This window comes from Trematomus bernacchii, unplaced genomic scaffold, assembly GCF_902827165.1.
Source record: "Trematomus bernacchii unplaced genomic scaffold, fTreBer1.1, whole genome shotgun sequence".
In the NCBI taxonomy this organism is placed as follows: Eukaryota; Metazoa; Chordata; class Actinopteri; order Perciformes; family Nototheniidae; genus Trematomus; species Trematomus bernacchii.
Window position 1 is genome coordinate 14,853,704 of NW_022987720.1, and position 20,563 is coordinate 14,874,266.

Sequence of the window (20,563 nt, forward strand, 5' to 3'; positions counted from 1 at the left end):
GGGGGGGGGGGGGGGGGAGAGGGAGAGAGAGAGAGACAGAGAGAGAGAGAGAGAGAGAGAGAGAGAGAGAGAGAGAGAGAGAGAGAGAGAGAGATAGAGAGAGAGAGAGAGAGAGAGAGATAGAGAGAGAGAGAGAGAGAGAATCAGGTTGTATAGTCTTACTGCAGGAGTATCAGGGGTAATAAACTGGAGGGTGGACTCTTCTCTCCTCTCGCCTCCTCCGCAGTGCACTTGCAGCTGAGCAGCACTTCGGACAGGACAGTCTCTTCTTCCACTTCCACCTCTTCTTCTTCTTTGGTGGTGCTGGAGCTGAGAGGTGCACCGACAGCTTCATCTGACTCCAGTTCCCGAGGTCCCGTACAGGCGCGTAATGGTGCGGACTCATTGATAAAAACCCTCTGCTGTTGGAAATAAAATGAGCTCTCCTGCTGCGCGGCTCTCCTCCTTCTCCTCCTCCTCCTCATCCTCCTCTTCCTCCTCATAGCGCTGCCTTCTCTGCAAAGATCTGCTCCTGTGTGACTCCAGCAGGCGACGCAGGATGACTCCTACCTTATCGCTGGTGATTCTGTGCGCTCTGGTGAGTACTCTGCACCGTCAACCGTGCGCGAGTTTCCATTCCAACATTTCCTTTAACTGATACTTCTAAACGGTGCTTACATTTAATTGTACAGACATTTATAATATTGATGTATTATTAATTGAATAATCTTGCCGGGACTTGAATAGTTTTTATTGTCTTCAGAACTCTTCATTTCACTTATAATCCCTTTTATGATTTTCTTTTGACTATTTCAATGATTACATTAACACCATTTAAATATGTATGTACTGTGTCAGTGTTGTGCTGTTGTGTTTCCATAAAAAAAGGAAAATAATTAAAGGACCAATGTGCCGTTTTTGCCCCGCGCTAAACGTGCAGGTGCTGCATGTAGCTAAACAACAACTAATTTGCATACAGTATGCCCAGGTTATATTGCTCCACACACACCTCCCTCTTTATTTCCATCCAGGGAGAAAAAGTTAGATGGCCAAGCTTGGATTAGTTTCTGGAACATTGAGATTTTTGCTTCACATTGGGTAGCATCCAGACCTCCAGGAATAGTCGGCTGACAGACGCCTTGGCCCAGAGTTTAAAAGCATCAATTAACTTCTAAAATGGGATATTAAAATGAAAAAAGATAAAGATGCTGCAGCTTACTGAAAGTAAATTGATTAATTGAGTTCTTATCTGACATGAGCTGTTAATTGTTTGGCTGATTTTGATTCAAAACATGAGGCATTTCTGAGAATGGATAAAAGTTGATTATGTTGGTGATGAGGCACATCCTCCCAGCTCTCTGGTATGTCCACAGCAGCTGGTCTAATCGGGCTGTGTAGCTCCGTCATCATGTGAACAGCTCTGGATGTGAGGCGACACTCTGTTATGACAGCTGGTTCTAAGGGTGGCGACGGTCGGCTGCACTTTGCTCGAATTAAATTGAGAAATAAACTCTCAAATTGACCATGAAATTGGAGAGAGTACAAACCAACTGTATTGCAGCTGGGTCAGCGTACGATGTTGTTGCGAGCGTGGATGCGTGTTCCTGCTGCTGGTGGACACATTTCCTGCTGATTTTGACATTAATCTATGTTTGAGCTGAGTGATATTCCAGGGAGATGTCACAGGAAAGGGAGTCTGTGCTGCATTCAGGGACATAAACCCCCCCCCCCCTCCTGCAGATATACAGGAACTCTCTTGAGGTTTTGGACATATGCAGACTTTGTTTTTGCATTACTTTAATCCTGATGATATACTCAAATAAATGCTGAGGTTTTTGCAGGAATGTTGGTTAGACAGGTTGTAAAGTTAGAAGGAAAACTTAAAATGGATGACAGAAAGAAGAAAATGTTGAGCAGAAGAGCTGTACATCTGCTTTTGAATGAAAGCAGGGACAGCAGAGAGGATGAAGGGGAGGGACAAGAGAGAGAGAGAGAGAGAGAGAGGGAGGGAGGGAGCGAGAACGATTGAATTGATGTCTCAACAAATGTGAATTAAGTGGAAATGAGCATTTGCTTGTTACATAATAAGGGCCACAGGACATGAAAGTGTTTCAGTATAAAGCTTTCTCTTTGTTCTAAAATGTCTGGATATGAATTCCTTTTATTTGACATTGTTGCATACACACCAGTGGAACAAGCCTCAGTTCTTCTGCCAGTAGAGCTGCATGGCTTTTATATCAGAGAGAAAGGAAATGCAACAAGAGCGGAGGAGATAACTGGAGTAGATGAGACCGCATGGATTTATCTGTCAAGAAGAGAGACAGCCCTACAGCAAATGTATGTGTATTGAGAAATTCCTATAGTCTGTACTAAGGTGATCAAAAATGTGCAGCTTTTGAATTGATATGCACATTTTAATAGAATAAAACCATGTGTACTTCTATCAACTGGGAACTGAAATATGTTCATATTACATGTCAGGACTCATCTACCATTTAGGTAAAACATTTTTTACAAAATGTCCCCACAAAGTAAAACATTAAATATAATTACTTGATTTACTGTCATGTAGCTGCTAAAAGATTAACATTAAGGGTCACAGTTCAACTTAAAATCTGGCAAATAATAATGACCTTTAGTGATACTTGACTGAGACAGCTTATTAATAAACGCATACATCATCTGGTTTAAAGAAAACAGATCAAACTTTTTGTTGTAGAAAAAACAGGTTGGACATAAACTGTAAACTTTATAATAGAACTAAAAGTTAAAGAAAGACCAAAGAAAAAAAACGAAACTCAAGTAAAATCAAGAAATGGTGGGGCGGGGTGATGTTCATGTTAACAGTAAGGTGCAAAGTATTATTCCCATAAAAAAGGTCCTCACAAGTATAGTAGTATGCATGTGAAACCGATGCTTACCTTCAGACAGTGATTTGGACGGGCATGTGTATAATGTTGTGCACACATGACATTATGGTAATTGCCTGGGATGGAGCGTGTCATACGTTTACTATTAGAGCTGATTTGCCTTCAGGGGAGCTATTAGGGCAGTTCAAAGTGTGTCTAATACAGGAGGAGACAACATGATTTATGATGAATCCTGATAGCAGCTGGATTTAAGGAACAGGTTGGACAGCTGGCAGTAATTTTCATCAATTTGTTTTGCTGTGTATGATTAAGTCACCGTGGCCCTTTGTGTGTGAAAGTGCTGCTCTGATGTACTGTCCCGCTGTGCCAGGTGGCGTTGGCGTTGGCCTCGAAGACTGAGCGGGCGGTGCCGCTCCCCTGTGACTCCGGCCAGTACACCACCGGGGGAGAATGCTGCGAGGAGTGCCCACCTGGAGAGGGAGTGGTGAAGAAATGCGGCGCCAAGCAGACTGTCTGCTCCCAATGTTTGGACAGTGAGTACAGATATTTATTAAGTTATACAAGGTAAAAATGAGGCTGTCATCTACTGCACATTCTGATCAAATCAAAGATTATACACACCTGTATGGTATATACAGGGTTCACAAGTAGTAACAAATAGTTCAATCAATAGTAGTAATGCTTTAACAACAGACCTGATTAAATGTGGGACAACCTCTTTATTAATGACTTATTATAATTGAAAACTAATTAATTTAGTCGTCATTTGGTCATCTTAGAAATATGTTTCTTTACTTCGTAAACAAGTGAAATTATGTCACTCTCTTTGCACCAAAACATTCGTTTTTAGTTTACCATCAGTTCTCAGTTTTGTGTTCTGAGGTTTTGAGACCAATCTTCCTCTGAATGTTATGCTGCCATCCCCATTTGTGGCAAACAGCAACAAATCTTTCCCCATAAATATTGCGAAATCTTCCTCTTATCATCTTTAATCTCTGTTACCATGCTGTTTCCAATGGAATCTGCTCACAATCTGATCAACATGTTAATGAATTTCCTTGATTTGGGTAAACTTACTCTTTAATGGTAAATGTTAAATGGACTGTATTTAAACATCGCTTTATCCAGTATTTACAACCCCTCAAAGTGCTTTACATTTTACAAGCCCATTCACCCATTCACATCGTACAGAGCAATGTGCCAGTTGCTCAAGTAAGCTAATATTGAGACACTCTTGACCGAGGATACATCGACATGTTGACTGCAAGGGCTGGCATCGAACCCACAATGTTCTGATTTGAGGAGTACAACACTACCTTTGCAGCCACAGTCGCCATAGATTAGAGAAATGACTTTAACACCAACATGCTAAAATGTGACTTTACAGATTCGTACAAAAATTACATTTTGGAAAACACATGAAAACATTTTCACGTAAGAATAACATTCAATCTGGATGTTAATCACATGTTAACCGCATGTCATCATCAGTTTTACACAAGCTCACACTGGATTAATGCAAAGATTCTGCCCTTTCATCATCTGTATTTATGCATCCAAGTTCATTTTCTGTGCCTTTAATGACAGCTGGGGCCCTGAAATCCAAACAAAAAGAATGTTAGAGCCAAAACAAACCCCCTATTGTCCAATTTATTCATTTGTATGAAGTGTCAGTTTTGCCTCTATTGAGTGCCCTGAGAAATAAGACAGGAATTTATATGTTTCACGCTCGTAAGTGGGTCCAAATGTGTTCGCTCACAACTCGGATCAGGCTGTGAACCATTAGCATTCGCTCTACAGACAAGAGCTAGGAGACGTGCCAACACCGCAACATCCAAGAGAAGAAGAAGAAAAACCAATGCTGCAAAACAAATGTGTTCTTCTTGATTCCAGGCGTCTTTCTGCGTCACATTCCTGCAGCTCTTTGTGCCCTTAAGATATTGGTGCATGCCTTACTAAACGTCAAAGTATAGGTCACAAGAATCGCTGCAGCAGGAGTAGCTGAAGCGTTGCGATGAGACAAACGTAGCACCCCTTTCTTTCCTTTTGAAAGCACAAGCTAATTGTGTTAGTTTGAGACTTTGTAGTGGCTGACACAGAGCAGAAATCCTAAATTAGGCTTGTTTACACGATTAGAGAGTGCTCTCCTTTGAACATTGATTGATGGCAATAGTCCACTCACACACCGGCCACATGTAAACACTAGCAAATGGAGCACGTAAACAGTCTTTTAACACCAAAACACACCAATATAAACTGGATGCCATTTTTAGGGAAATTATCCAATTCTGGAGGAATGTTAGCAGGTTGGAAGGGGTGCTCTTAGCGCAGAAAAATGTGATAATTCTTAGATTTGTAAACTTCTTTGTACAACAGGGGCTTATTTCTGTGTTGTGTTATGTTATTAAGAATCTCAAGTATTGCCGATATTACCCGCTCAAAGTTGTTTTTATTCTTTGCCTTGTGGAACTCCAGAGATACATCAATGAGTTCAGGCGCAGAAAGACAATTCTCTACATCTAGAGTGCCACAGCGGTAAGAATAGAATAGAACTGCAAGTCAATTTCACGTAAACCAATTATTTCGAACAAAGTCAATTTTAGAGAAAGTAAGGCATGAAATTGGCAAAATGGGTTTTTATGCAAAAACTAAAAGAGGAAAACACAGTGGACATGGTTTTGCATCACTGTCGTTACAAATCCAATCCCACCAGTAGATGGAGAGTGAGCAGTGTGATTAATAGTCGTCATCAAATGTTGCGTATGAGAGACCGGAGCAGGAAATTAGTTGAGTGAAGGGGCCTGGAGTCTGAAGAGAAACATGTCACAGCTTCACCACGCCTGGACTTCATCTCGGGTTTGACGTAATTAGGATTTTTTCTTGCGCGTCATAATCCTTTTCAACTCCTGCCATAAACAGTGTCAGACAATGCATATGGTAAACCACAACTCCATTTTCCTATAATAAGGCCCTCCGGACTGCAGTTCTGATAAAAAAAATATTTCCATTCATCCCCTCACACCCACCCCTCCTCACCAGCGAATCCCACCAACTCTAGTCGTGTCTCCTCTTTTCTCCATCCTGTACTCGCTTCTCTCAGACAGCTTCCCCCCCCTCCTCACTGTTGCTATGACTCATCGTCTGTATTAGCGGATACAATTATATTAGAGAGGCAGGCACCAAAGAGCTCGACCTGCTCATTTATCATGCATATTGTTACATGAACGCATCTTTACTCATTTGATCCAGCTAATTAAACCATATTGGAAAGCCTATTGTGCCTCTAATAGTGAACAATTATCTTCCTCTGCAGTACAGGAGCGGTATTCACTGCTGATAAACACTCAACAATTAAGCTCAAATACCCAGGAGGTTGCACTGAACTTCCGGTGCAAATGCATTTTCATCAGTTTCACTATTGTTTCATTTTCAGAAGATAAAATCTATAGTACCTGAGGCCCACAGCAGCACTGGCACTAAAAAAAGACTGAGTGGGATTTATATGGAAGTTAGAGGCTGAAGCCCAGACCTTACCTGGAAAACTACAGCTATGAATACATTGTATAAAGTGCAGAAATGAATAATTGAAGAGTAAAATTCAACACATCCTGTTTCATGGTAAATATGGGTGAATCTTTATTTACCGCGACCCCCCCTTAATTCCCCACTTCCTGTCGGTGTAACCTGCCCCCCTCCCCCCCCTTCATGGCCTCCCGATCCTGGCCCGGGACGAATGCCAGCGTCAGCAGCACTGAAATATTTATCAGTCTCCTCCACTTTTCTCTGCTGTCATGGGAGACATGACAACCGGACCTGCCTCACTTAGTGATCCATTCAGAAATACTTGCCCTGCAAACTGACTGAAGATCTGGGAGAGAAAAAGCAGAGCCTTGTGAGTGAGCGTAGAGTTTAAGAAGAGTCTCGCTGGCTGACTGGACCAGGCTCACTGGGGATTTGAAGGAGGCAGGAAAGTAGAATCACAGCCCCGTCTGTTGAGGGATGAAGCATCAAGAATCTCTTCCAACGTTGGATCACGGGGATCAAGAAAGGGGAAATGGAGATTTACCCCTGGCAGGTCCTCTGTGGCAATTTCAGAGGAAGCTTCTTCCCTTTTTGGCACCCTAACATGAAAACAACAGCTCAGGGCAAAATAGAAACTGTTGATTGTTAAATTACACCTTTCCTCTTTCGGTCTCCTATAGTAATAGCTTTTCTTAAAGTGTAAAAAACACCCGTTTCAAATCTGGAGGAAAGCTATGTGGACGAATCAAGCAGGCGATAATTACACACAAATATGTTTCATTTTGAAAAAGACCATAAAGCCGTCACACAGCCTTCCAAAAGTTGACGATTTATCTACACTCAGCAGAGGGTCAGCTAGGAAATGGTGGCTGCGCTGAAACAAGGACCCTGACGTGCAGTGGAGTGTCAGAAAAGGCCATCCCCACTAAAAGCTTACACCTAAAGTGCTGATTGTGAAGATCATTGGTGCAAGGCTGTCCAAAGCTACATTATTGATGACACTAATGGGGTCAAAGCACATCAGTCAGTGTTTGGAGGGGGGTCTTCACGGGCTGAAGTGGCACATTTTAAGAGCATCATTTCCCCCCGTACACAGCCACATCTACCTTTACCAATGGTTGTCTTTTTTACTGCCGGACATGAAAACTGAGATGCTCTGATCATCACTCATTTGGGGGCAATTAGAAAAATTATAATATTTTATTAAAGAAGACACCCACCACCTGATTCTCAAACGATTTCTTATTTTTGCCTTCAAATGAAAGTGCTGAAACATACATTGGAAAAATACAAACGCCGCGCACACACTCCTCCGGCCGCATATGGTCGCATTTAGACATGTTTACACACACAAGGACTGGAAAGGGGCTCATGCATGCAGGTTAAAATTAGCCAAGGAAGCTAGCGCGCTGTGAGATAATTGAAATGAATGAGAAGAGCTTTCCTGGTTGAGCCTCACTGCAAAGAAAAACAAAGGCTTCAAGCCCACAAATTCAGATAATCGTTCACCTCCGAGGTCTGCTATTTGTCCGTATCGTTCAGTCGGTGTCACTCTCTTCTATCACTTCTGCCTCGGGACAGTACTAAGAGCATGGGTGTTGAGAGAGAAAAACACAGAATCTGATGGTGTGTGTGTGTGTGTGTGTGTCTGGAAACTGAACTCGCCCACAACCCTGCCTACCGCATTTCCCCTGACCCTTCCACTTCCAGTCGTACGTCAAACACTTTGATCTCTAAATCATGTTTTTGGACTCGGGTTGGACCACCCTCACAGGCGCCGAGTCTAACAGTCACGAGATTTATTTGAGGAAAATTGGTCTACTTCCTCCCTACCTGTCTTTACATGATAACCTCCGTCTTCTCCTTTGCGTCTGCCTGTGTAATGTGACAGATTCAGCGTATGCTTCTTAGTCCTGCTGCTGTTTACAAGGTGTTCAGAGCTCCAGTCTGTGCCAGCGTTTACTTGCCAGAGCAACGCAGAGCAAGTGCTGGGACATTGCTGCAGGGCTTTTCACACTGACAATATGCTGTTTCTCAACACGACTCGCACTAAGTACTTCCAATGAAAAACACACACACGCGCACCTACACTCACACGCGCACACAAACAGAAACACACCCAGGCATATGCATATGCTGATAAGAGCTGTGCCAAAAAGTCTCAAACGTCCACACAGTCATGCGGCTTTATTTACAGTTACACCAAGTCCCAAAGATTCATTTAACTTTAAGACGGAGCGTTTACCTAATTGATTTAACCTAAACAAAACTATTTTTTTTGTTTTATTTTCAATTTGCAAAATCAACCATGGGTTAAAAACTGCGGCCGTAATCTGTGACAACATGTTTTTTTTCCTGGCAGCAGACGTTACCGCAGCATCCTGGCAAAAACAAAAAGATTCGGAGGCAGTTGCTTCCCGCGGGCAGTGAGACTGTTAAACTGTTAAGACTGTTAAACAATTGAACTGCTGAAACAATTTCAAAACATTCATCTGCTACTCAGTAATATATATCTAATATCTAATATATATCATTCCAATAACTTGTATATAGACTCGTACTGCACTATTCCACATACTCACTTTATTTACTCACCTTGAAACCTTGAACATCATAGAGAATGCAATTTCTTAGTAATCTTTAGCAGTCAGGGTTACATGTTCTCATATTGTGAAACTTTGGATGAATGGATGCTAAACTCCCTGCTGCACTTTGCCACCACTACTTACGTTTTCGCAGGGAATAACACATGATTTCTTTCTGAACAGCAGCTCTTACACGCCACAAAAAAGTTAAATGGGATTTGGAGAACAGTGAAGCAGCCTCTGTAGTGAATCTGAGCGGTAGATTTATTTTCCCGTCAGCCTCTCTATTCCACTCCCTTCTCATTCGACCACTAAAACACACTCACAGGCCCTCCCCTCTCTCACTGTATGCATAATTCAGCAGGCAACCAATTATATCGAAAAATTATTCTATATATGGACATGCAATATTAATATATTACTAAGAACTCTCAGCCCAGGATTAATCTAATTTGCGGCCATCTCTTCCCCATGGAGGAACTCTTGTGAATCTTCCTGATGCAAACTTTCCTGGAGAGCACATCTGAAGTGTTTGAAGTGAGTGCAGAGCAGCAGGCGATAAGTCAGCTTTATCTCATTCTGTTCAACACCGTTCCCCACAACTCAGCTGCGCTCTGCTATCTGTTTTTCTCACAACCCTTTAAAAAAAGAAAATCAATACTCTGCAATTGAGTTGTTCTTTAAAATGACTGCCTTTGGACACATGCAGTGATTTAAAAAGCCACCTTCTTTTACAACAAACTCTTAGCAATAGTATGTAGAACAACATTTGTTCAGACAAGCAGTCCAAATACCTTGAAGGTGTTACAAATGTTTGGCACAAAATAGATCTAAAACATACTTTTCAGCCTGGATAGCACTTTGGTACCGACTGAAATACCAGAAAATTAAGCAAATGTTATGCAGGGAAATATTGCACAGTCTTGATGATGTCCAGTCTAGTGTGCCATAATGACTCAAATGCTGCAAAGCTACTCAAGTTCTCATCAATGTTAGTATGCAAACAACCAAAGATAGTGAAGGTGATTAACATTACACATTCCAAATAGAGGGATGACAGTATCAGTGTCATCATGTTAACAAATGTAAGCATTTAAGTTTAGTTTCACAGAGTCGCCCACATACCTGCAGGTTCTCAAGGGACAATCACAAAGCACTTTGCAGCTTCTGCAGTCGCTAAACCTAAAGATTAGATAAGAATAATTTGGCACCCAATTGTGCTGCTGGGCAAAAGGTGTTTCAGTGTTCAGTTCAAATGGATACATTCAGCACAAATAAACATTCAAATTCACACAGATCAGTGCAAATAGCGACAAAAAGTTACAGCGTGATTACTCAGAGAGTTGATGGTAACTCAAAGACCTTCAGGTTGACTCCTACCTCTCAGAACCAACCGATGGCCTCAATCACACTTATACTTTGATAATTGCAATCAGACGCCATTCTTAGTAAACACGCCCCTCAGACTTCCATAGATTATCATCTATTATACTCGTGACAAACGGGTTGACCTTGTGTAGTTGATTAATCAATCTATTAAAGTGTATTCATAAGAGGTTAAAAGATGATACAAGGCAGAAGTATTAACCAATCAAATCAAGAACTACGATCTACAAACTGAGATTTTTGAGGTCGTTTTTGGGCATTATTAAACATTCTCTAATCTAATCAAAGTCTAGCTGTGAATGAATTACAGGAAAATATGTCAACAATGTCACGAATGGACTCCTTTTGGCATAACAACTAGTTCCACTCTCTAAAGCCTTTACTATACAAGAATGACCCCTTGATCGCTTAGGGACACTAAATACAAGTCTTTATCATCTGCGCGTCAGCCTGTCGATGACCCTGCACTTTACTCTGTGTGCATGGCTGAGATTAAAGCAGTTTACTCAGCACAGCGCAAACACATTGGGATCGATAGAGTAATGAGCACAGCAGGCTTTTGACTTGTTCCCCGACAAGAGGACCTTTCTGGTCCCGGAGCACAAATCACTAACGGCCCAGTGGATCAATGTGTCCTCCCTTCTAATGAATGTGCAGTAAACATGATTCATGTCATTAGACTCACTGTTTATCCCTTTGTTTATCTGCCCATATTTCCTTCTCTCTCTCTGTCTTCTAATCTCCTTCACTCTTTGCCCCTTCTCTCGTTTCCTCCCTCTCACTTTTCTGTCTCGACTCCTTCGATCTGTCCTCCAATCTGCAGGTGAGACCTTCTCGGACATCTACAGCCACAAAGAGCAGTGCAGGCCGTGCACTGAGTGTACCGGCCTGATGCGGATGGAGACGCCCTGTACGGACTCCAACGACGCTGTCTGCATCTGCGACTACAACTATTTCTTTGACAAGGTGTCTGCAAAGTGCATGCCCTGTACGGTGTGCCTAGTTGGCATGGGCGTCTATTCACACTGCGAAAACGAGCACGACACGGTTTGCGAGGAGTGTGTGGACGAAACCTATTCTGAGCGGGAAAGCTCCCTCGACCCCTGCCTGCCCTGCACCATCTGTGATGACGAGACTGAGATACAGCTGGAGGGGTGCACACCAAACGGCGACTCTGTCTGCCATAGTAAGTCTGCCACAAACACAGGTCGCTTTCACACCTTTCCTTCAGCTAACTCCATCCAGACCAACTGGATTTATTGTTGTCTGACTTATTACCAACCAAAATCAAGAGATGTAAACATGAACTAATTTCACTGAGTGGTAAATCTTTCTTTTAAAGGTCCCCTATTATACTGTTTTTCATCAATATATTATAGGTCTCAGATATATACAAAACATGTCTCTGAAGTGTTTGGCTTGAAATACCAAACAGATCGTGCATTGTAGCATCCCATAATCCCCTCTGTTTCAGCCCTGTTTCAAAAGTGCTGATTCTCTGTCTGTTACTTTAGATGAAAATAAGGAGCCACTCCCCACGCCGCTCTGAGAGATATTTGGTTAAAAAGAACACAATGGTGCTCTAGGAGGAGATTCAGGTGATAAGGTGGGGGGTGGGGGGTTACCTTGGTTGGTTATTGGCTAATGGTTACACAAGCCACAAAAACCGTATGAAATCACAAAGTGGCCAAAATCTGATCAGCTCATTTTCAGACAGGTTTTTATATAAATGGATCAGGACAAAAATATTTTTTCCTGACATGTTCAGAATCTCTTTACACAGAGGGGACACATGTTTATGTATAAAAGACATGAAAAAGTGGATTTTGCATAATATGTGACCTTTAACATTTTTTGTACATCATCAGCATGAAGTAGACTCACAAAGTAAATGTAAACAATAGCTGAAATGATAATTTGATTGAAAAAATCAATTTGACATTCAAAAAACAGTAAAGCAAAACATATTTTAGCTCGGAAACTGTTGGTTGGACGAAAACAAATGAATTGAGCATAGGTAATTGAGATGAGTAAACATTTGTCATTTTACACAATTCTGACATTTTACAGATGAAGTAGTTCATTATGAAATCAGCATTGCTAGTTACCTTCTAAAAGCATTTTAGAATAACGCCTCTTTACTTACTTTTTTTTTACTTTTGATGTATTTGTTTCTCTGGAAGCTGTCTTGATGTCGTTGTTTGGTCTGTTCTCCAAAGAATATCTGAAACAAACAAGCACATGTGGGCTAGGTGTGAAAGCATCTTTGAAATGAGAACAATATCAGAGCACATGCTTCACAGCGGCTGATCAGATCATTTGAAAGCGGTGTTGGAGTCATCATTTACTGTATGTCTCAATCACACTGGGAGCAGCCACTAGTAACTCCCACATGTCTGCCGGAGCAGGCGGGGTCAGAGGTCGGGGCTGGTCATGTTTTGAAATGGCAGGAAGTTCAAAACTTCAGCATTAAAAGGTCAAAGACCGCTGCAGTGTCAACACAGAGACAATGAATAATCTGCTCTCCCAGAAAGTAACATGCATGGAGTCAAGCTGCTTGTATTTTAGAGTAGAGGCAGTTTATGACCATCAAAGTTGTAAATAATCTTGGCTCAGACGAGGCATGAAATGAACCTCATCAGGGGGCTACAAGGCACAAATCTGGGAGGTAAAAATGGCTTAGGTGGCATTGCTCTCGGTTTCCTTGATAGAAATCTGGTATCTTTCTTGAAGCCATATTAGATAGGGGAGGACAGAAAAGTTAGGCTTGGTATCTTCAGCACTTGAAAACCAACTATAATTTCAGAGGTTTGTGGTCATTATCTTTTCCATATAAAAGCTCTCTCTTTAAATGTGAGGTTTTGTTATGCAAACATAGACCAAAGAGGCACTTTGTGGTATGATTAAAATGCTTCTCAGAAGGCAGGAGCATTTGCTAATGCAGGGCATTTATCGATTTCCTGTGCGTGTTATAATTTTTAAATGAACATCTTAATAGAGGCTTCTAATTTTCATGTTAGGATTTTTAATGGAGCTACAACATTTGTCATTCTAAGCCTGACTTCCTTGGGATTTGAGGAACTCAGGCGCTGGCAGGTATTTGGATCCAGCAAGTTAATGAACCTCAAAATCTGTCAACACCCTGTTGTAGTGCAGAGGATGTGTTATGTAGGGTGTAAATTCCTCTTTTAATAGACTGTAATAGCACTGACAGGCAGTGGAGAAATGGACGAGGAAAGATAAGAGCAGGAGTGGGAGATGAGGTGGAAGAAAGGCTAATAACAGACGATGACTTAACACCTCTCCTTCCACGTGTACCAAACCCCATCAAAGGCGCTACACTTTCAATATCAATAAATCATCACAGTGATTTTGAACACAAACAAGCAATTCAATAGTGGCTCTTGCTTGGCTCTCCTACTTTCAAATAGTGTGTCACCATGTCAGGAATCTGCTGGATTCCTTATTGACAGGGAGATGTCACAAAACGGAATAAAGAAAGGGGATTTTCTTCCAGTGAAAACGGAGACATTTTTCAAGCAGTTTTTAGCCATAATGATGACTGATGGTAATATCAGGCTTTTAGTCCGTCCACCTGTGTCTTCCAGAATGAAGTTCTTACATTGGAAGGATTGCATTCATGTCACAATAAGTATGAATTGTAATAACTTGTTTTTAGCGCCTTCATCAGGTCAAAATTGATTGCTTTTTTACCAATTCTTGCCCAATAGTTTAGTCTAATCCATAGTTTAGTTTAGTATAGTTTTGCCTGCTAAACAGTGCCACATTTGACACTGTGGGCATTTGAGTATGCTGATATAGCATTTACCACGTAGCACCAAATGCCAAAGCACAGCCTCACAGCTTCTAACAAAGCTGTAGAATCTTACTCCTGTTAGCAATTTCCAGTAAAAGTGGAAAGTTGAAGAAAAACAAAACAAGAGTTCTCAAAGTTCTGCCTTGTTGGTTTTGATTATAGAGTAAAATGTACAGTCTTGAGAAAATAAACCCTCATTCCTGCAGTACGGTAATGTAGACTAGTCAATGAGGAAGCCGTGTCAACTCTGAAGACTGTAATGCGATAAGACTGACAAACTGGACTCTATACCCCCTAAAACACAGCAGAATATCGACTTTATTCTAGACATATCTGATGTACAGTAGACCACAATGCTGCCCATTTAGTGCCCACCCATGCAGCTGGTCCCACCTTTGACCCATCTTGTCCTAAACGTTAGTAATGTAGCGGCAGAGATGGTAGCCACTGGAGATGGCACGATAAGTGACCTTTCGTCTGTTTGAAAGGAGAGCCCTGTCACAAAGCACCAGTGGGCTTGTGGGTAAAGCTGCAGTCACATGTGGAGCTGATGATGGTTCCAGGCCTTGCATGGTGGTCTACGATGCATACAGATATGTGTTCTGATGCAAACAGGAAGCTGAGAGTCTCATTTTGTTTGCCTGTTTTGCAATGTCACAAAAGAAAAATGCAAATTCTATCCCGCTGTCTCTCTTTCTTTTGTGTGTGGAAAAAATATATGATTGGAATATTTTCAAAAACCTAAATCCCCATTTAATATCCAGCTGTCACCAAGTGTCAATTACATTACACAATGACAGAGATAGACTGAGAGAAAGAGAGAGGGGCAGAGCTGCAGCAGATGTGCTGTGCTGGTATTCTACAGTATGCTGAGGGTCGATTTGTGTACTGGGATTTCTTCTGCCAACGCTCAGGTTTCGCTGAATGACCTCTATGGACACCCACACTTGACTGGAGGACACACACACACACACACACACACACACACACACACACACACACACACACACACACACACACACACACACACACACACACAACACACACACACACACACACACACACACACACACACACACACACACACACACACACACACACACACACACACACACACACACACACACACACACACACACACACACACACACACACACACACACACACACACACACACACACACACACACACACACACACACACACACACACACACACACACACACACACACACACACACACACACACATTATGAGCATCCAAAATCGATACAGCTGAAAGCGGGCTAACTCCGCACACACACACTCTTCCTCCTGCCAAGTGGCTGCAACTTGTACATTTTCCCTTAAACTCCGGACCCCGCACATGTGTGAACCTCTTTGATCAGAAATTGAAAACACCTTCCGGGTCTTTTAGCAAAGGTCTATGTCCGCTTTGCCTCTGCGGAGCACTTCCAAAAACATGCTGTTCAGTCTCCAGTTGAGAATATTTGCATTGACGTGCTGAGGGTCTGTTCAAATGTTTGTCCTCGAAACAATGAGAGAGGGAAAGATTAAAAAAACTGATAGCGCCAGACTTTTATTCCCTTTTTTTTACCGTGCTCATCACGTTCCCCCTTCTCCTTTCACTTCTCTATCTCTTCCCACAGTGGCCCTCGAGTGGTGGAAGGTGGCCAGTGTGCATTCAGCGCCTTCACCGCTGCAGTATAATTACTCCTGCTAATCAGAGCACTTTACAGCAGCTCCTCTGTTCATCTGCACCCCCTCCTCACTCTCCCCTAACACTCTGCCTCTCTGTCTGCCCTCCCCTCCGCTCTCCCTATTAACCCTCCCTAATAGAAGACAGAGCGCTCACTTGAATAATTTGTAGTATGTGTGTGTGATGGATGTGTGGACGTCCGGCGACAAGCACAGAGGAAGATTGACATAGAAGCAGAGCTGAGAGAGGGGGAGTGTTTGGCGGCTGACAAAGAGGTCATTGTGCATGTGCTGCGCCTGATAGCTGCTCATCTCCACCCTGAACTGGCGGAAGACAAGACACCAACCTCTGCACAAAACCCTGGGGTTAACTTCACGATAAAGACCTCGATGTCTCATAAAAATTAAAATGTTTCTCTCCTCCTCTCGTCCACACCCCGCTAATAAACACATTTCCCTGCACACACAGCCCCACGCTCGTTAAACCCGGGGCTAGCTTTAGTTTTGTTTCATGAGTGTTTTAAACCCACTGAAGCCAAAATGAAATTGTTATAGCTATACCGCTGCCTTTAAGCTCCCATTCTGTTCCAGCTGAGGTATGCAGCCTCTGGAGCACCAGGTCTGTCCTTTGGTTTAAAGCCAGTTGTGTTTTCTACATCAGCCAGGAGATATTGAGGGAAAGAGGGAGAGTTACAATAAATAGGTAGTATACTGTAGTTAAGCTGTAGCTTTGTGTTGAGTCACTGTTATGTGAAGCAGACTCCCAGGAGAGCTTTCATCCCGGCTCACACTGAGAAAGACAATTTACTGCGAGTCCCGAGGTGCGACTGATGTGTTTAAACATCTGCATGAAGAGAACATTCATTGCACCAAAGAAAGGCACTCACAGTGCAGGATGAATGATAGCTCAGTTCGGAAAAGGAAAGGCTTCATTGACAAACTGTATATAATGCAAGGCAGTCTGCACACTTTCACTCACTTTCACACCTTTCCATTTCCATTTATCCTATTTGCGAGCTCGTGTTGCATTGCTAATAACATTAGCCAGGCCTGCATTAGCTGAATGATGAATGGCAGAGCGGAGGAAACCTGACTACATCCCGGGAAAGGTCAAGAAATGCATGTAATACAGACACCTCCACCCTCCTTTTAGAAGGATCCGAATCAATAGCACCGCTTAAAATAGGCATCTGCATTTTTTCTGTGTTTCTAAGTATGGCCTGCACATGTGCTGTATTTTTTCTCTACATGAAAGATGCTTTCTACCATTTCAGTAAACCAATCCTCCCCAGGAGGCACGAATGCCCCGTCATCACCCTGCAGACTGAGAGACCAACGTGGCCTCGTAACGCCCAGCAGAGGTTTTTTAAATATGTAGACATAAGATGCCCATCAAGGTCCCATTGGACTATTAAAGGGAGTAACTGTGTCTAAATTATGCATCAAATCAATGTGGAGAAACTGGACTACGCCATGTCAGTGAAAAAAAGAATATATGTGTAGACAGCCTTTACGCACGGTGGTCTACTAAAACTCTCGTTCCTGTCATCTGACCACATCACTGGTCACAGAAATGACTTCCTTATCTTTAACCCGCAAAAACCATACGGAATACCCTGTTTGTGTTCGAGCAGATTATTTGTTTTTCTGCTAAGCACAAACATTTAGCATGCTTAAAGCAATACAAATGACATGACAACAATTCAAAGCAACATCCCAATGAAAACTTGATGACAGTGAGGTCTGTGGGTTATCAAGAGTAACCAGGACATTGTTTCTAGAAAGACACACAGTTGTTGAATTATTCAAATGTAATTTTTCATTCCTGTGAGCAGCAAATATTTCATCTCATGCACCTAGAGTGAATAAGAGTATAGGCAGTTAAAATGAATAGCTCTGCAGGGCTAGCCTTGCTGCCATGATGTATAGTAAGTAAATATCATTGGTAATCTGAACTGAAATCTAGTTGCAATACATGGCGACCAGTTGGTAGTCTGATTTACTCAATGTAATAACAGATTGGGTTTATCAATCACGGTAAAGTTAAACCCCTAAAAAAGGAAACAATTGTAAAGTAGGACAACCCCTAAAGAATTGGGGGTATTGCGTCCCACTGTTTGGCCTTGAAGGAAGCCTCAGGGGTCCCGCCGGGTTAATGCTGTGAGTGTCGGTTTGAGGCGAATGAGGAGCAGCCGAGGTTCTGCTGGAAATGATACGTGCTCAGATCTGAACCAGGATGCACGTTCTCCATCGCCACCAGGCTGCTGAGCTCAGAGGAGTTTTGGTTTTGGCTGGACATGGAGGGAATCATCTGCGGACTGCTTTAGCCTTTCTACGACCTGACAGAACTACTTCAGTCTTAGTCATAGCACTTTTAAAACAAAAAGTTTAAGATGACAGGTCTTGTTTTTGAGGGTGTTTTTATTTGAATTCTGGCCCATCAGAGTGGGCACAGTGCTGCCGCAACATAGGAAATTACACTGAATTATTAATGGAGCCCACAAAGGAAGAGGAAATAGTTCAATTTATGAAAATGACTCTTCTTTCCAGGCTTTTCTCTGATAGAAACCAGACCCACCCAGTAGCACAGAGCCTCTCTGGCCCCAGCAGAGGCTACACTCAAAAGGATGACCTCCCTAAAGCCCAGACCTTGTTCTACGCGGATCCATATGGCCTTAATGTCATGCAATGTGCAGAGATCACATAGATGGTGACGTGGGGAAGAGAGACCTGGCGTGCAGGGCCCGGCCTGGTGTGGGGCGGGCTGGTGGGTGACAGATATTTGCCCCCCTTCTCGAGGAACATTCCTTTTTATTTCTGCTCACAGCAACTCAGCCAGAACCCATCTGTCTATCAGAAACAGCTGCTGCTTGTGCGCACTGTATCAGACATCTGGTTGGGGACATGGTGACTAAAATTCGAACAAACAAGTACTCAGAGAAGATACGAAAGTATTTCGCCTTGCTAAGCCTGAAATAGAACTTAACAACTACCGTGTGGGCGAACATTTATTTCATGTATTCACTGTTCCAAGAGGAGAAATCCTAATATTGCCTTGACTTATCAGGTACAAGTTTTAACATATTCCTTCATCATTGTCACCATTTTTACAGACATTCATGGTCCCCAGAGGATGAATCCTAAGAACTGCTTCGCTCTACTTAAAAGCAATTTAAATACAATAAAATGTAACACGGACGTTCAAGTTCCAAAGGAGAAAATCTACTGTAATTTAAAGCTGCAACTAAAGATTATTTCCATTATCAATTAATCCGCCAATATTTTTTTCTTTCAATCGTTTGGTCCATTAAATGACTAAAACTAGAATTGAATATGTATAATTATAAGATCGGATACGGCTGTTTTGATCCAGGGGAGAAGCATAACAGAGCTACTGGCGTGGCTTAACACCTCATTCCATTTCTTTTTAAATCGTATTTAAACATGTTTCTTTTCTCACAGATGCTTTCTTTTTCCCACACAGATCCTCTGATGCCAACATATGCTACTACTACCTCCGATATGGACCTGTCTCCACCCTCATTCACAAATTTCTTCCCACCCGGTGGCTCCGAGAGCCCGATGCCAGGAGGAGAGTCGACCACGTCCAGCGCCGGCTCTCCTCGCTTCCTCGGCCACGGACTCAACGAAAACCTCATTCCCATCTACTGCTCCATCCTGGCGGCCGTGGTGGTTGGCCTTGTTGCCTACATTGTTTTTAAGAGGTCAGTTGGTTGAAAAGAACTAGATGAAAAGCCGCGTTGTGGTAATGGACATTAGCACACTTCTGTTTTGCACCCCAGCCACAATATAAAATAGGACATAGAGGGTGATGGAGATAGTGGTGTTGGACAAACTAACAGATGTGGCCTCAGGCTAAATAAATGTCAGTTAGGTGCCTGTTGAAATATTCAGGCCTGCCATGGTCTAAGAGCTTTTGACCCACTTTCACAGAATCACTCCACAATGGGTTTTCTAAAAAAAAAAAGGAAGGAGTTAATGCATTACAGAGGTCACAAACACAAACATGCAACCACACATGCAAGCACTCATACAGACAGACACAAGCCCGGGCTGAAACCACGTCTGAAACAAGTAAACAAGCTCATTAGTGGCATCGATTGTTTAGGAAGTGCCAACCAGGAGAAATCTGAGTGCCAGATTTACTGGTGGAGTAACGCACACATCTGGCTAATAATCTTCAGGTTCTCGTCATCATGAAGAAAACTGACTGCAAATTATGTGAAAACTTTAACACCTGTAGTAAACACTTAGAGGTGTTAACTGTTACACTCAATATCTCATGAATATTTTAATCATTGATCCACAGGCATCTATCCTCTAAAGAGAAGCGCCAGTAGAGAATTGTAAAGCTTGTTCATGTTTTTGGAACGACTAACAAGCATCTTTTTATAGTTTTTCATTTGGAGGCAAATACGCAGCACATATTATAAGCAGTTTACAATGATAAGGATATTATGCTAATTAAATTCATAGAGATTTCTCAAACAGTAAGTTCCTGATTTATGATAGAAGTAGACAAAAGCAGCTTCTTTATTATAGTGGGCGACTACTGGTTTTTCAACTTTGATTGTATAGTAAGCTAGCTAAAATTGCTACCATCAGCTGCATTAGTTGGTCGAAAACTAAGTCTTCATCTTGACTTTGCACTTTTTCAAGCTGACCTTTTAACTTGTTAAAAAGGGTC

General features: G+C 42.3%; 1 protein-coding gene and 1 long non-coding RNA gene across 2 annotated transcripts in view; one reads left to right on the forward strand and one right to left on the reverse strand.

The window, feature by feature from the left end:
- Window positions 1-200: 200 nt before the first annotated feature.
- The window catches only part of ngfra (nerve growth factor receptor a (TNFR superfamily, member 16)), a 29,630-nt gene continuing 9,267 nt past the window's right edge, over window positions 201-20,563 (forward strand). The window contains exons 1-4 of the mRNA XM_034143836.1: window positions 201-577; window positions 3,220-3,382; window positions 11,166-11,528; window positions 19,340-19,580. Of these exons, the coding sequence (XP_033999727.1) occupies window positions 539-577; window positions 3,220-3,382; window positions 11,166-11,528; window positions 19,340-19,580 (806 nt within the window). The 5' untranslated portion in view covers window positions 201-538. The remainder of the gene's footprint in view (window positions 578-3,219; window positions 3,383-11,165; window positions 11,529-19,339; window positions 19,581-20,563) is intronic.
- Window positions 12,524-20,563, reverse strand: part of LOC117493328 — an 81,646-nt gene continuing 73,606 nt past the window's right edge. The window contains exon 3 of the long non-coding RNA XR_004556960.1: window positions 12,524-12,566. This is a non-coding gene — a long non-coding RNA (uncharacterized LOC117493328). The remainder of the gene's footprint in view (window positions 12,567-20,563) is intronic.